The 15,453-nt window shown below is 42.4% G+C and overlaps 1 protein-coding gene across 1 annotated transcript; it reads left to right on the top strand.

Moving 5' to 3' along the window:
- Nucleotides 1–685: 685 nt before the first annotated feature.
- aifm4 (apoptosis inducing factor mitochondria associated 4) lies at nucleotides 686–14,737 on the top strand. Its single transcript, XM_024415514.2, has 19 exons — nucleotides 686–1,098; nucleotides 1,945–2,038; nucleotides 2,326–2,435; nucleotides 3,004–3,113; nucleotides 3,240–3,284; nucleotides 3,405–3,486; nucleotides 3,576–3,688; nucleotides 3,852–3,938; nucleotides 4,158–4,249; nucleotides 8,573–8,703; nucleotides 8,913–9,028; nucleotides 9,170–9,241; nucleotides 9,367–9,430; nucleotides 9,733–9,809; nucleotides 9,913–10,030; nucleotides 11,619–11,717; nucleotides 13,493–13,568; nucleotides 14,242–14,346; nucleotides 14,485–14,737. The coding sequence occupies exons 2-19, from the start codon at nucleotides 1,947–1,949 to the stop codon at nucleotides 14,513–14,515; spliced, it is 1,620 nt and encodes a 539-aa protein (XP_024271282.1). The 5' UTR covers nucleotides 686–1,098; nucleotides 1,945–1,946; the 3' UTR covers nucleotides 14,516–14,737.
- Nucleotides 14,738–15,453: the final 716 nt, after the last annotated feature.

Genomic DNA, 15,453 nt, shown 5'->3' with positions numbered 1-15,453 from the left:
TGAGCCTTTGTTGACCCTAGATGTTTCCACTTCACAATAACAGCATTTACAGATTACATGGCCGGCTCTGGCAGGGCAGAAATTTGACTGAAAAAGTGGTATCCTAAGGTATGATGGTGCAGTGTTGAAAGTCACTGAGCTCTGCCAATGTATATCTATAAATATTGCATGGCTGGGTGCTCAATGTTATATACCAGTCGGCAGTCGGCAACCGGTGTGTCTGAAATAGCCGAATCCACTAATTTGAAGGGGTGTCCACATACACTATATAAACAAAAGTATCTGTGTCTGTAAACATTGAGGGGATTCTATTAATGTTTCCGATTAACCGGTTTAGCATTGATTGCATTCGTTTTGGAACAGGGCTGCCTCCCGGGCATGAACCGGTTGCCCCGTTTTAAAGTCGGTTCAAAACAAAAGTGATGTAGGTTAAGCACTTGGAGTAATGAGTAGGATTATTGTTTGTGCACATGCAAAAGCGATTGCTTTTGATAAACACGCTTTATCTGCCTTCCCAATGGAAACTAGTTTAAACATTCGAACATATGTTCTTTGGAAAATATTGTAGGCTATGTTTATGAATTATGCATTACGCTGCCTTGTTGACAACATGACCAAGCGGCGCAGATTAGGCTCCCTCACTGTTTTTGCCCGTACGTACCACGGGCCATGTCCCAGTGCACCTAATCGAACTCCCTTACCGTGGGTATGGAAATTGAAGAGTTCCCTAGTTCCGCCACTATCACATTTCTGCTTCGTCACTCTCACTGAGTGTTTTGTTTGCCCAAGTGATGATTGTATGGGTTATTTCAGTTATTTATTTTGTCGCAAACAGCCTACACCCTTGGATAAGATAAGACGAGTTCAGCTTGGTTTGGTTCTTTTGGTGCTGCTGTCGGTAGAATAGGTCGCCGAAGTCTTGGGTCCATCTGCACAGTGACAGACTGAAGCATCATCGTGATACCGCGTGACAGTGGTTTGGGATACACGCGCGAACGACTCTTTGGTTGAAAAATAAGGCGACTGGCGGTTTTGTACAGAGATACGGTTCACGTTTCCTTTTCTCGGGGACCAGTGCATTGTCTGGCAGGAAAACAGGTGAGCAAAGTTGGTTATTTAGCAAATTAATGGGCTGTTCTGGGAAACTATGGTCATAATTTTGACAGCAACCATATAGCCATTGGTTAGAACACAGAAACCATCGGAGAGAATAGTTCCCCATTTGACAGCATTTGCTTATAAACCTCTTAAGGATCGGAGGATCACCTAAAATGACATACACAAATCTAACTGCCTGTAGCTCAGGACCTAAAGCAAGGATATGCATATTCTTGGTACCATTTGAAAGGAAACACTTTGACGTTTGTGGAAATGTGAAATATAGGAGAAAATAACACATTAGATCTGGTAAGAGATAATACAAAGAAAAAAACATGCATTTTCTATTTTTGAAATGTAAGAGAAAGGCCATTATATGATTTAGGAGTCTAGGCGCAATTTAGATTTTGGCCACTAGATGGCAGCATGACATGCACTCAGTTTTATACTGATCCAATGAACCATTGCATTACTGTTCAAAATGTTGTATCAAGTCTGCCCAAATGTGCCTAATTGGTTTATTGAAACATTTAAGTACATAACTGTGCACTCTCCTCAAACAATAGCATGGTATTCTTTCACTGTAATAGGTAGTGTAAATTGGACAGTGCAGAAAGCTTGAATTTTTGCTCATCTTTCTGCCCATATCAGATATGTTTATGTCCTGGGAAATGTTCTTGTTACTTACAACGTCATGCTAATCACATTAGCGCATGTTAGCTCGGAAACCGATCCTATAGAGGCAAAACACCATCCCCTTTGCATTATCTTCTTTTTGGGAAAAAAACTACAGAGATAAACTTCCTTTTACATTTTCTCTGCGCAATATGATTTTCTTCCTTGCAGATATGAGTCAAGGCCAGGGTCAAGCTCCTACAGGTCAGGACCAAGATCAGGTCACTGGGATGGTGTGTCTGGAGTCTGAGCTGCAAGATGGACAGTAAGATCTTATCACACACCCATCACACAATCAGATAGCTTATTTATATTATAGTACTTCTGCTGCAAATGTAATACTAAGTATATTATTCCATAGTAGGCCTAAAGGTAGAGTACTACACACTGACATGCAAGTATTCAAATAACAGTATTACATTAATGTAATTACCCATAACTGGATGTTAGAGGCAATATGTAAAATACAGTAACACAACTTTATTTTATCTTTTCCATGTTCTTCTTATATTTGTCAGCTATCTAAATGTGACTATCTGTTCTTGTCTATAGGATGAAGGAGGTGGAGGTGGATGAGCAGAAGATTCTATTGGTCCGTACCCAGGGCTTGTACAGTGCTGTAGGGAGCAAATGTTCCCACTATGGCGCTCCTCTAATCAAAGGTATTATCTACACACACATGCATGCACAGAACACCCGTCCACATGCACGCACACTCACAGGAGGGTAAGCAAGTCATTGCATGTTCATGCCTGGGCCATGAGTTAACAGTTATTATTTATTCTAAACCATTGTGTTGAAAATTGGGTCAACCCATACAGGCTTGTTTGTTTTGGTAGTCTATTCATTCATGTAGAGTGTATTTACATAGATAACACTGTATTCAAAACTCTGTCATGAAAAATGTCATCTGTCAGGCTTGTTGACAGTTCTATTGATGCAAGTGCACAATAATGGCATTTGTCAAGGTGTGTCATTCACCATGCTCTCTGGATGCTGGCTATGCCCTTTTCATACGTCTCACATTACAATCTGATTGGGTGCAAAAAACGCCAGTGCCGCTATCATTAGTCATATTCAGGGGTCAAAGTAGGTCGGTACGGTCCGGTGTCCTGGTAAGTATATCGTGGGGGTAATAAACACAGTTATTAGTCACATTGGGGAGTGGAGAGAATATTGTGACTACTGTAGTGTTTTGAACAATGAAAATGTCATGCTCTCACGTCACAGGTGCCTTAGTCAGGGACAGAGTGAGATGTCCCTTTCATGGTGCATGCTTCAACATCAAGACTGGAGATATTGAGGAGTATCCTGGCCTGGACTGTTTGCCTAGTTATAAGGTATTAACTTGCTTTATATTAATAATGCAGTTCAATAACTGGGGAACAGTAACTGTGAATCAATGGATACTTTGTCTTGAATGTGTTGACTCTGTCACCTACACTAACTCATCTTTATTTTCTAAGGTCAAAGTTGAAGATGGTAAAGTTTATGTGTCAGTAAACAAAAAGGTCAGCAAGAATGCATGATTTTCTCAACATAGTCTCTCTTTCCTAAATGTACATGTAGCTTACTGAGTACATTTGGTGCGTAGATGGACCTTATGACTAAAGTATCCATGATCTCCTCAGTCTCTGAAGGTGTACAAGCGGGTGAAGGATATGAGCTGCAGAGTGTCAGGGGTCAGGCACACCATCCTGCTGATAGGAGGAGGTGAGGATTGGGCCTGAAATGTCAGGAAAAAGGGGGAGGCTTCTTCAGTGAGTGGAGACTTCAAAACTAAATGATGTGTGTGTGTGCAGGACCTGCCTCTTTGCTGTGTGCCGAGACTCTGCGACAGAACCGCTACGAAGGTCGAATTGTCATGGTGACCAGGGACACCCTGCCACCCATTGACAAGCCCAAGCTCAGTAAGGTAAGGGTGAATGGTCATGGGTCAGTTGAAAGCTGGCATGACCACCGCTGTTCTAGAACACTTCCGAAAAGAGCATCTTTTGAGCCCACAAGGTGTGTGAAGTTATTTTAGTATCCACAAAGTTTGTAATGCCCCTTCTCTTCCTCTTGCTACTCCTCCTCAGGCAATGCATTTGGAGAGTGCTAGCCTCCTCCTTCGGCCAACTGACTTCTTCCAGCAGTATGACATAGAGCTGTGGACGCAAAAGGAGGTGAGACCAGGGGGAGGAATAATGTGGCAATAATTAACCTGTTGACATAGCCTAATGGAGTATCTTTTTATGAGTTGTTAGCTCACACAATGTATTGAAGCCAGATAGATAATGTAGCATACTGTCTTTGGTCAGTAGCACCATGTGATCTAACTTGTGATCAAAGCCCTGGCGTAATCTAAATGTGTGTGTGTGTGTATTTGCCTGGGTTGTTTGTAGGCAGTATCTGTGAACCCAGTGGAGAAGACAGTGAAGCTGAATGACGGCTCCTTGCATTACTATGACCAGCTGCTCATATCAACAGGCTGCAGGTCAGTGGCCTGTTACTGTTACCCCTCCCTTATCGAACGCCGTTTGGGTCCTTGTGTGTCAAAAAGATCCATGTTAAATTATACTATTTGATGTGTCGATTAACAATATTCTATTATAGAATATTGTGTGCGCTGACTTTGCTTGTGTAGGCCAAGCACCACCACTACAGTCAGTAGCACTGTCAAAGCTGTAAAAAAAAGTCTACAAATAAGCACACACACCGGCCCCTATTGATGTGTTTACAATACCGCATTGGTAATAAGCCATAATTTGTTTGACTGAATGGGAAAGCCGTGTGAACAGCCTTCTATACTCCGCTTCCATTGTTTTGATCACACGGAATGGGATATGTTCAGAGTAGCTTCAGAAAGTAATATCGACACATATACCGATGCGGTGAATGAGTTTATCAGGAAGTGCATAGGAGATGTTGTACCCACTGTGACTATTAAAACCTACCCTAACCAGAAACCGTGGATAGATGGGAGCATTCGTCAAAACTGAAAGTGCGAACCCTCGCATTTAACCAGGGCAAGAAAACTGGGAATATGGAAGAATACAAACCGTGTAGTTATTCCCTCCGCAAAGCAATCAAGCAGGCTAAACGTCGGTATAGTGACAAAGTTGAGTCCCAGTTCAACGGCTCAGACATGAGACTTACAGTGCCGTGCGAAAGTATTCACCCCCCTTGGCATTTTTCCTATTTTGTTGCCTTATAACCGAGAATTAAAATAGATTTTGGGGGGTTTGTATCATTTGATTAACCTAACATGCATACCACTTTGAAGATGCAAAATATTGAAATTTTGAGTGAAAACCTCCTATCAGCAAGGGCATTGAAGATGAAACGTGGCTGGGTCTTTCAGCATGACAATGATCCCAAACACACCGCCCGGGCAACGAAGGAGTGGCTTTGTAAGAAGCATTTCAAGGTCCTGGAGTGGCCTAGCCAGTCTCCAGATCTCAACCCCATAGAAAATCTTGAGGGAGTTGAAAGTCCGTGTTGCCCAGCAACAGCCCCAAAACATCACTGCTCTAGAGGAGATCTGCATGGAGGAATGGGCCAAAATACCAGCAACAGTGTGTGAAAACCTTGTGAAGACTTACAGAAAACGTTTGACCTCTGTCATTGCCAACAAAGGGTATATAACAAAGTATTGAGATAAACTTTTGTTATTGAGCAAATACTTATTTTCCACCATAATTTGCAAATAAATTCATTAAAAATCCTACAATGTGATTTTCTATTGTTTTTTTTCTCATTTTGTCTGTCATAGTTGAAGTGTACCTATGATGAAAATTACAGGCCTCTCTCATCTTTTTAAGTGGGAGAACTTGCACAATTGGTGGCTGACTAAATACTTTTTTGCCCCACTGTATATATTCCTAATCCATTCCTTACTTAGATTTACCCGTATTTTGGGTATACAGTGCCTTGCGAAAGTATTCGGCCCCCTTGAACTTTGCGACCTTTTGCCACATTTCAGGCTTCAAACATAAAGATATAAAACTGTATTTTTTTGTGAAGAATCAACAACAAGTGGGACACAATCATGAAGTGGAACGACATTTATTGGATATTTCAAACTTTTTTAACAAATCAAAAACTGAAAAATTGGGCGTGCAAAATTATTCAGCCCCTTTATTTTCAGTGCAGCAAACTCTCTCCAGAAGTTCAGTGAGGATCTCTGAATGATCCAATGTTGACCTAAATGACTAATGATGATAAATACAATCCACCTGTGTGTAATCAAGTCTCCGTATAAATGCACCTGCACTGTGATAGTCTCAGAGGTCCGTTAAAAGCGCAGAGAGCATCATGGAGAACAAGGAACAAACCAGGCAGGTCCGAGATACTGTTGTGAAGAAGTTTAAAGCCGGATTTGGATACAAAAAGATTTCCCAAGCTTTAAACATCCCAAGGAGCACTGTGCAAGCGATAATATTGAAATGGAAGGAGTATCAGACCACTGCAAATCTACCAAGACCTGGCCGTCCCTCAACTTTCAGCTCATACAAGGAGAAGACTGATCAGAGATGCAGCCAAGAGGCCCATGATCACTCTGGATGAACTGCAGAGATCTACAGCTGAGGTGGGAGACACTGTCCATAGGACAACAATCAGTCGTATATTGCACAAATCTGGCCTTTATGGAAGAGTGGCAAGAAGAAAGCCATTTCTTAAAGATATCCATAAAAAGTGTCGTTCAAAGTTTGCCACAAGCCACCTGGGAGACACACCAAACATGCGGAAGAAGGTGCTCTGGTCAGATGAAACCAAAATGGAACTTTTTGGCAACAATGCAAAACGTTATGTTTGGCGTAAAAGCAACACAGCGCATCACCCTGACCACACCATCCCCACTGTCAAACATGGTGGTGGCAGCATCATGGTTTGGGCCTGCTTTTCTTCAGCAGGGACAGGGAAGATGGTTAAAATTGATGGGAAGATGGATGGAGCCAAATACAGGACCATTCTGGAAGAAAACCTGATGGAGTCTGCAAAAGACCTGAGACTGGGATGGAGATTTGTCTTCTAACAAGACAATGATCCAAAACATAAAGCAAAATCTACAATGGAATGGTTCAAAAATAAACATATCCAAACATATAAACATATCTTTGGCCAAGTCAAAGTCCAGACCTGAATCCAATCGAGAATCTGTGGAAAGAACTGAAAACTGCTGTTCACAAATGCTCTCCATCCAACCTCACTGAGCTCGAGCTGTTTTGCAAGGAGGAATGGGAAAACATTTCAGTCTCTTGATGTGCAAAACTGATAGAGACATACCCCAAGCGACTTACAGCTGTAATCGCAGCAAAAGGTGGCGCTACAAAGTATTAACTTAAGGGGGCTGAATAATTTTGCAAGCCCAATTTTTCAGTTTTTGATTTGTTAAAAAAGTTTGAAATATCCAATAAATGTCGTTCCACTTCATGATTGTGTCCCACTTGTTGTTGATTCTTCACAAAAAAATACAGTTTTATATCTTTATGTTTGAAGCCTGAAATGTCGCAAAGTTCAAGGGGGCCGAATACTTTCGCAAGGCACTGTATGTTGTGAAACTGTTAAATATTACTTGTTAGATATTACTGCACTATCGGAGCTAGAGGCACAAGCATTTCTCTACACCCGCAATAACATCTGCTAAACACGTGTATGTGTAATGGTTTTCTTCATCTGAACGAGAGGCGGACCAAAGCGCAGCGTGGTTGTTTTGATTCATGTTTTAATAAATCCCTTTACATGAACAAACTAACAAAAACAAGAAATGTGAAAACTCAAAACAGTCCCATCTGGTGCAAAACACAAAGACAAGAACAATCACCCACAAACACACAGTGACACCCAGGCTACCTAAGTATGATTCTCAATCAGAGACAACTAATGACACCTGCCTCTGATTGAGAACCATACTAGGCCGAAACATAGAAAACCCCAAATCATAGAAAATCAAACAGACTGCCCACCCAACTCACGCCCTGACCATACTAACTAAATACAAAACACAGGAAATAAAGGTCAGAACGTGACAGTATGTGACCAATAAAATTTCATTTGATTTGATTTATCGTCCCTAGAGTGAATTGTAACGCTCAATGAGTGAATAGGTGTGGAGTCAGGCGCAGAGAGCAAAAGGATGCGGGAAAAACACGCTTTAATGTCCAGAATAAATCACAGGAACAAAAATAGAAAACAATAAATGTGAAAAAATAAAGGACAGCGAGAAACCCGAAATGCAAACACAAACCACTCTAACACATACAGACGAACAAGCCCGCACAAACAGAAGCGGGCTGAACGAACTTAAATAACCCCATCCTAACAACCAAACAAGAAACAGGTGAAACCAATTAGACAAAACCAAACGAACACAGAACAAAGGATCGGTGGCAGCTAGTAGACCGGCGACGATGACCGCCGAGCGCCACCCGAACAAGAAGTGGAGTCACCTTCGGTAATATTCGTGACATGAATAGAGTACTTGTCAGCACTAAGCAAGAGGAGGATATTTTTAGGTCCTTTTGTTGACTACAGTAATCAAATAAGGGCACATTTTAAAGAATGAGTCACACTGGTCCCCTACCTGTCTTGGTATATGCTACCTAGACAATGTCAGAGCCATAGCTATAGGCCTACAGCGTTTGTCACCACATTCTCCATGACAATTACATTCTCATTTGAATTGGTGACCATTTGAATTCTAGATGTCAAACTCTACTGAATCTGTATGCCTATCTAATGCTCTGTCCAATGCTAGCATACTAGCATGTTAGCTGTCGTTTTACCCACGTCTCCCTCTCTTTCTGCCTCCTTGTAGGGCGAGGCCTCTGAGCTGTCCTGGCTCTGAGTTGGAGGGAGTGAGGATACTGCAGAGCTACGAGGACGCCAAGGAGATCCACCTTTCCTGTGTGGGAAAGAAGGCTGTGGTCGTTGGAGCCTCCTTCATAGGTTAACCATAAAGAGATCACTTCATACTGTTCACTGAGGAGAAGTCCTATTTTTTTATTTAATTTATAAATGAAATGTATAAGTAGTTTATTCACTATAGGTTTGTGACTTGGTTGCTTACAGTAAGTTGAGGTTGTTGTATTTGATAAGACTTTCATTTGATTTGTGTGCCTCAACCAAGTTTTCCCTCCTCCATTTTTACATCATAGGTATGGAGGTGGCATCCTACTTGGCAGACAAAGCTGCCAGTGTGGCGATGGTTGGTAACGGCTCATATCCCTTTGAGAGGTCCCTGGGCCCAGAGATTGGGAAGATGACAATGCAGGTCTGAGACAATGGTTATCATATGTAATATACTCTACCTGATACAATACCCACCACTAGGCTGCAAACCTTTATGAATATGTAACTCCCAAGTTTTGATAGTATAACTCAAACACGAGTGTGTGTTTCTCCTCTGTCGAAGATGTTGGAGGAGAGCAAAGTCAAGTTCTACATGAACGACGGAGTGGTGGAGATCAGAGGGGAGAATGGCAAGGTATAATAAATCAATATTCACCCAGCAGCAAACATCACCACAACTTACATCACTGTAATACATGTTATGGACATTCTCTCAAGACCTATAGAGATGATTAAGATTGAACATTGTTGTTTGTATAGGTGAAAGAGGTTGTTCTGAAAAGTGGTGCGGTCGTGGAAACGGATGTGGTGATAGCAGGGATCGGTAGGTAATCTGATACTTCTGCATATCCTTAAAGATCTATAAAGGATCCATTAGAGTTTCCATCAGCTCACACTTTCCCTGTTAAATCTCTCTACATGGTCTCTGTGGAACTTTCCCATCCTATTTCCACAATTGGTTTGAATTAACCAGACCTAGGTTCAAATAGTATTCGGTGTCCGGCAAGCTCAATCAAGCAGAGCTGAAATATTTTAATGAAAATAAGTACTACTTGAACCCAGGTCTGATAGATGGGGTTTCACAATGTTGGAGGTATTGATGTAACCATCATGTTTTCTCCTTAGGTGTCATCCCTAACTCTGACTTCCTGAAGGAAAGCCAGGTGGAGGTGGATTCTAGAAAGGCTGTCATCATTGATAAGGTAACCATGATGATGGTTATCATTAACAAGCTATAGTTATGTTGAGGTAATAACTATGGTACTAATGGTTTACACTCCCCAACACATTGCTGCTTCCTTACAGTTCATGAGGACCAACATTCCAAATGTTTTTGGAGCAGGAGACGTGACGTCCTTCCCTCTCACCATACGGAAAGATCAGAGGGTCAACATTGGACATTGGCAGTTGGCATCAGCTCACGGTAAAATCAAATTTTATTTGTCACATGTTTCGTAGAAAAAGGTGTAGACTAACAGTGAAATTCTTACTTACGGGTCCTTTTCCAACAATGCAGAGTTAAAAATATATATGGCTATATATAGGGAGTAGAAAGTATCATGGCTATATATAGGGAGTAGAAAATATCATGGCTATATAAAGGGAGAAGAATATAATATGTGTTGGGACCATAATAGATCCTTAGTGATGTGGACACCGAGGAACTTGAAGCTCTCGACCCACTCCACTACAGCCCCGTCAATGTGAATGGGAGCGTGGTCAGCCCTCCATTTCCTGTAGTCCATAATCAGCTCCTTTGTCTTACTGACATTGAGGGAGAGGTTGTTGTCCTGGCACCACACTGCTAGGTCTGACCTCCTCCCTATAGGTTGTCTCATCGTCAACGGTGATCAGGCCTACCACTGTCGTGTCGTCAGCAAACTTAATATGGTGTACAGGAGGGGACTAAGCATGCAGGAGGGAACTAAGCACGCACCCATGAGGGGCCCCCGTATTGAGGGTTAGCGTGGCAGAAGTGTTGTTGCCTACCCTCACCACCAGGATCCAGTTGCAAAGGGAGAAGTTCAGTCCCAGGGACCTTAGCTTAGTGATGAACTTTGAGGGCACTATGGTGCTGAACTCTGAGCTGTAGTCAATGAACAGCACTCTCATGTAGGTGTTCTTTTTGTCCAAGTGTGGAGTGCAATAGAGATTGCGTCATCTGTGGATCTGGGGAGGTATGCGAATTGCAGTGGGTCCAGGGTGTCTGGGATGATGGTGATGATGTGAGCCATGACCAGCCTTTCAAAGCATTTCATGGCTACAAATGTGAATGTTATGGGGCTATAGTCATTTAGACAGGTTACCTTCGTGTTCTTGGGCACAGGAACTATGGTGGTCTGCTTGAAACATGTAGGTATTACAGACTGGGTCAGGGAGAGGTTGTGGCCTTGTGAATGTTAACCTGTTTAAAGGACTTACTCACATCAACTACGGAGAGCATGATCACACAGTCATCCGGAACAGAAGGTGCTCTCACGCATGATTCAGTGTTGCTTGTCTCGAAGCGAGCAAACAAGGCATTTATCTTTTCTGGTAGGCTCGTGTCACTGGGCAGCTTGTGGCTGGGTTTCCCTTTGTAATCCATGACAGTTTACAAGCCCTGCTACATCCAATGAGCGTCAGAGCCGGTGTAGTAAGATTCGGTAGCAGGATTTCTTATATGCATCCGGGTTAATGTTCGGCACCTTGAAAGAGGCAGCTCTAGCCATTTAGCTCAGGGCGGATGTTGCCTGTAATCCATGGCTCCTGGTTAGGATATGTACGTACGGTCACTGTGTGGACAATGTCATTGATGCACTTATTTATGAAGCCGGTGAGAAAAAAAGCCTGCTATACCTGTATTCTTCATTCATGATCCTGAAGCTTTTGTCCCTGCCTATCACTAACACACCTGATTCAGCACAAAAACAACAGAAGTCAACCAGTATGGATATGGCAATGAGAGAATGTCAATTGGTTGGATGTTAGAAATAGAATTAACATTTTTAACGTGTTTGCTTTTTCCTCAGGAAGGGTTGCAGCACTGAATATGTTACAGAAGCAGATTAAGATCGATTCTGTTCCTTTCTTCTGGACAGTGCTGCTAGGGAAGAGTGTCCGCTACACAGGTGATAATCCGAGATGAGATAGTGATGCCTCTAAACTCTTAGAAAAAGGGTTCCAAACGAGTTCCATGTAAAACCCTCTGGAAAATGTTCCACATGGAACCCAAAAGGATTCTACCTGGAACCAAAAATGGTTCTTCAAAGGGTTCTCCAATGGGGACAGCCGAAGAATCCTTTCAGGTTGTAGATAGCACCTCTGTTTGTTTCATTCTACAATCTTAGAAACAGTCACTGTTCAATTAACTTATAGTGCATTCGGAAGGTTTTCAGACCACTTGACTTTTTCCAAATTTTGTTACGTTACAGCCTTATTCTAAAATGGATTACATAATTTTTCCCCTCATCAATCTACACACACTACCTCATAATGATGAAGCAAAACAGGTTTTTATAAATGTTTGCACATTTATAAAAAAAATATTTGCACAAGTATTCAGACCCTTTACTCAGTAATTTGTTGAAGCATCTTTGGCAGCGATTACAGCCTAGAGTCTGTTTCGATATGACGCTACAAGCTTGGCACAACTGTATTTGGAGAGTTTCTCCCATTCTTCTCTGCAGATCCTCTCAAGCTCTGTCAGGTAGGATGGGGAGCGTCGCTACATGGCTATTTTCAGGTCTCTCCAGAGATGGTCGATCGGGTTCATGTCCGGGCTCTTGCTGGGCCACTCAAGGACATTCAGAGACTTGTCCACTCCTGTATTGTTTTGGCTGTGTTCTTAGAGTCGTTGTCCTGTTGGAAGGTGAACCTTTGCCCCATATTCTGAGGTCCTGGAACAGGTTTTCATCAAGTATCTCTCTGTGCTGTGCTCTGTTCATCTTTCCCTTGATCCTGACATGTCTCCCAATCTCTGCCGCTGAAAAACATCCCCACAGTATAATTCTCCTAACATGCATCACCATAGGGATGGTGTCAGGTTTCCTCCAGACGTGACACTTGTTATACAGGCCAACAAGTTCAATCTTGGTTTCATTAGACCAGAGAATCTTGTTCTCATGGTCTGAGAGACCTTGTGCCTTTTGGCAAACTCCAACTGGGCTGTCATGTGCCTTTTACTGAGGAGTGGCTTCTGTCCGGCCACTCTACCATAAAGGCCTGATTGGTGGAGTGCTGCAGAGATGGTTGTACATCTGGAAGTTTCTCCCGTTTCCATAGAGGAACTCTGGATCTCTGTCAGAGTGACCATTGGGCTCTTGGTCACCTCCCAAACTTCTTCCATTTAAGAATGATGGAGGCCACTGTGTTCTTTGGGACCTTCATTACTGCATTTTTTGGTACCCTTTCCCAGATCTGTGCCTTGACACAATCCTGTCTCGCAGCTCTACAGACAATTTCTTCTACCTCATGGCTTGGTTTTAGCTCTGACATGCACTGTCAACTGTAGGACCTTGTATTGACAAGTGTGTGCCTTTCCAAATAATTTCCAATCAATTGATTTTACTACAGGTGGACTCCAATCAAGTTGTAGAAACATCTAAAGGAAGAGCAATGGAAACAGGATGACCCTGAGCTTAATTTCGAGTCTCATAGCAAAGAGTCTGAATACTTATGTAAATAAGGTATCTGTTTTTTTATTTTTAAGAAATTTGCAAAAAATGTATGACAATTTTCACATTGTCATTATGGGGTATTGTTTGTAGATTGATGAGGATTTTTTTATATAATACATTTTAGAATAAGGCTGTATCTTAACAAATGTGGAAGAAGTCAAGAGGTCAATACTTTCCGAATGCACTGTATGTTGTCTTATTTGTCTCTCATACCTATTGTTTCCAAGGCTACGGTGAAGGATACACAGAGATCATATTCAAAGGCAAAGTTGAGGAGAGGAAGTTCCTAGCTTTCTATATCAAGTAAGTGACAATGCATTGATTTACCTTCCCTTTCTGTTTTGGTTGGTAGTTTTGTAAATGTCATATCTGTGCCTAAGATGCATCGTGTGTAGTTGGGCACAACATAGGAAAATGTTTTGCAGCGGAAATTAAAATAAACGTTCTTATTGGACAGGACAAGTTCTGTTTTAATATGTTTCCTGGGGGCCTTCCTAGTGGCGCAGCGATCTAAGGCATTGCTTCGCAGTGCAAGAGGCGTTACTACAGACCCTGGTTCATTCCCAGGCTATGCCACGTGGCCGGGAGTCCCATAGGATGGCGCACAATTGGCCCAGCGTCGTCCGGGTTTGGGGAGGGTTTGGCCGGGGGGCTTTACTTGGCTCATCGCGCCCTAGCGACTCCTTGTTGCGGTTCGGGTGCCTGCAGGCTGACCCCGGTCGCCAGTTGAAAGGTGTTTCCTCCGACACATTGTTGCGGCTGGCTTCCGGGTTAAGCTGACGTGTGTTAAGGAATGCGGTTAGTCGGGTTATGTTTTGGAGGACACATGACTCCACCTTCGCATCTCCCGAGCCCGGTGGGGAGTTGCAGCGATGAGACAAGATTGGAAAAGGGGGGTAAAAATTGAAAAAGACCATTTAAATAAATATAATTTTCCTTGAACACAACTCTGAAAGCATACATATGTGATAACCAGGGATGATCAGGTGGTGGCAGCAGCCAGTCTGATGTTTGACCCTGCTGTCGCTCGACTGGCAGAGATGATGTCAAACGGATTAGTCATAACCAAGGCTCAGGCACAGTGAGTCACCATTTTATATGTACACAAGCAAGAGAAATATATGAGAGAAAGAGGCAGTGTGTTCATGCCTTAGAATGGTGTTAAGTTAATCAAAATGTTGTATTTCCCACATCATCTTAGTTTACGTCTCTTTTGTAGATCTGATGACCTCAGTTGGTTGCAAATGTAAACCTCCTCTTCCTGCAACACTCCATGGTCAACGCCCGGTCCGACGGTACCTCCTTTAACCCTCAAATCAATGGATATTAAAAAAACGAACATTTTCTTACTCTTCTCTCTAATAAAAAGCCAAATGGTCTCAGGATTATGTTTGCTGATCGAAAACTACTGGGTGTTTTGTGTGATCTGTAGTGTTTTAAATCTTTTTAGGAATAAAAGGACTATTCTATGACATGTCTTCATTGCCTTTGAATGTCTTTACAGTTACAGTATTTGGAATAATGGTAGTCTATCACACCTTTTCTCAATACACCATATGCTGTGGTTCAGGTGGTGAGAAATAAGAGTAGTGGCCTCAGGATATCACGGTCCTCCAGTATCCCAGAAGCCCCGGCCCGCCCTAATATTGAATGTGATGCGTTGCCTGTCAGGAATGGAGTGGGGGGAAGATAGAAAGGTGTTGAAAAAGCACTGGATTATGGAAGTGTAACAGCATATGAAACAGCAGCTCAGACATCTTTTAAAAAGATAGATGTAATCCAGGCCCAGTTGTAAGTGAACATTTAAGAACACAATACTATGCCTTCTTGAATATATTCACAGATGGATCTAAGGACCCTAAAACAGGGAGGACAAGTGCAGCTTTTAGTGTTTCTGAGTTGGCAGTGACAAAAGAGCAACAAATCATTTATCTGTTTACACAATGGAGTTGATGGCCATACTCTTGGCTGCAGAGTGGCTGGAGGAGACAGTGTAGTCATCTGCTCTGACTCTGGTGTAGCACGGATTACCTTAAATTAATTTGTGTCTCAGAGCAGACAGGATGTATTATATGAGATTTTGTAAAGGGTGGCTAAAAACAGTGGTTAGAAGCAAAGGGAGGTCCTCAGGCCGAGAGAGAAGGGAGGAAAATTTCATCACAAGGCTGAGACTGGTGGGGAAACATCC

Source organism: Oncorhynchus tshawytscha, linkage group LG13 (genome assembly GCF_018296145.1).
Source record: "Oncorhynchus tshawytscha isolate Ot180627B linkage group LG13, Otsh_v2.0, whole genome shotgun sequence".
NCBI classification, from domain to species: Eukaryota; Metazoa; Chordata; class Actinopteri; order Salmoniformes; family Salmonidae; genus Oncorhynchus; species Oncorhynchus tshawytscha.
This window is presented reverse-complemented; position numbering and strand designations above follow the sequence as displayed.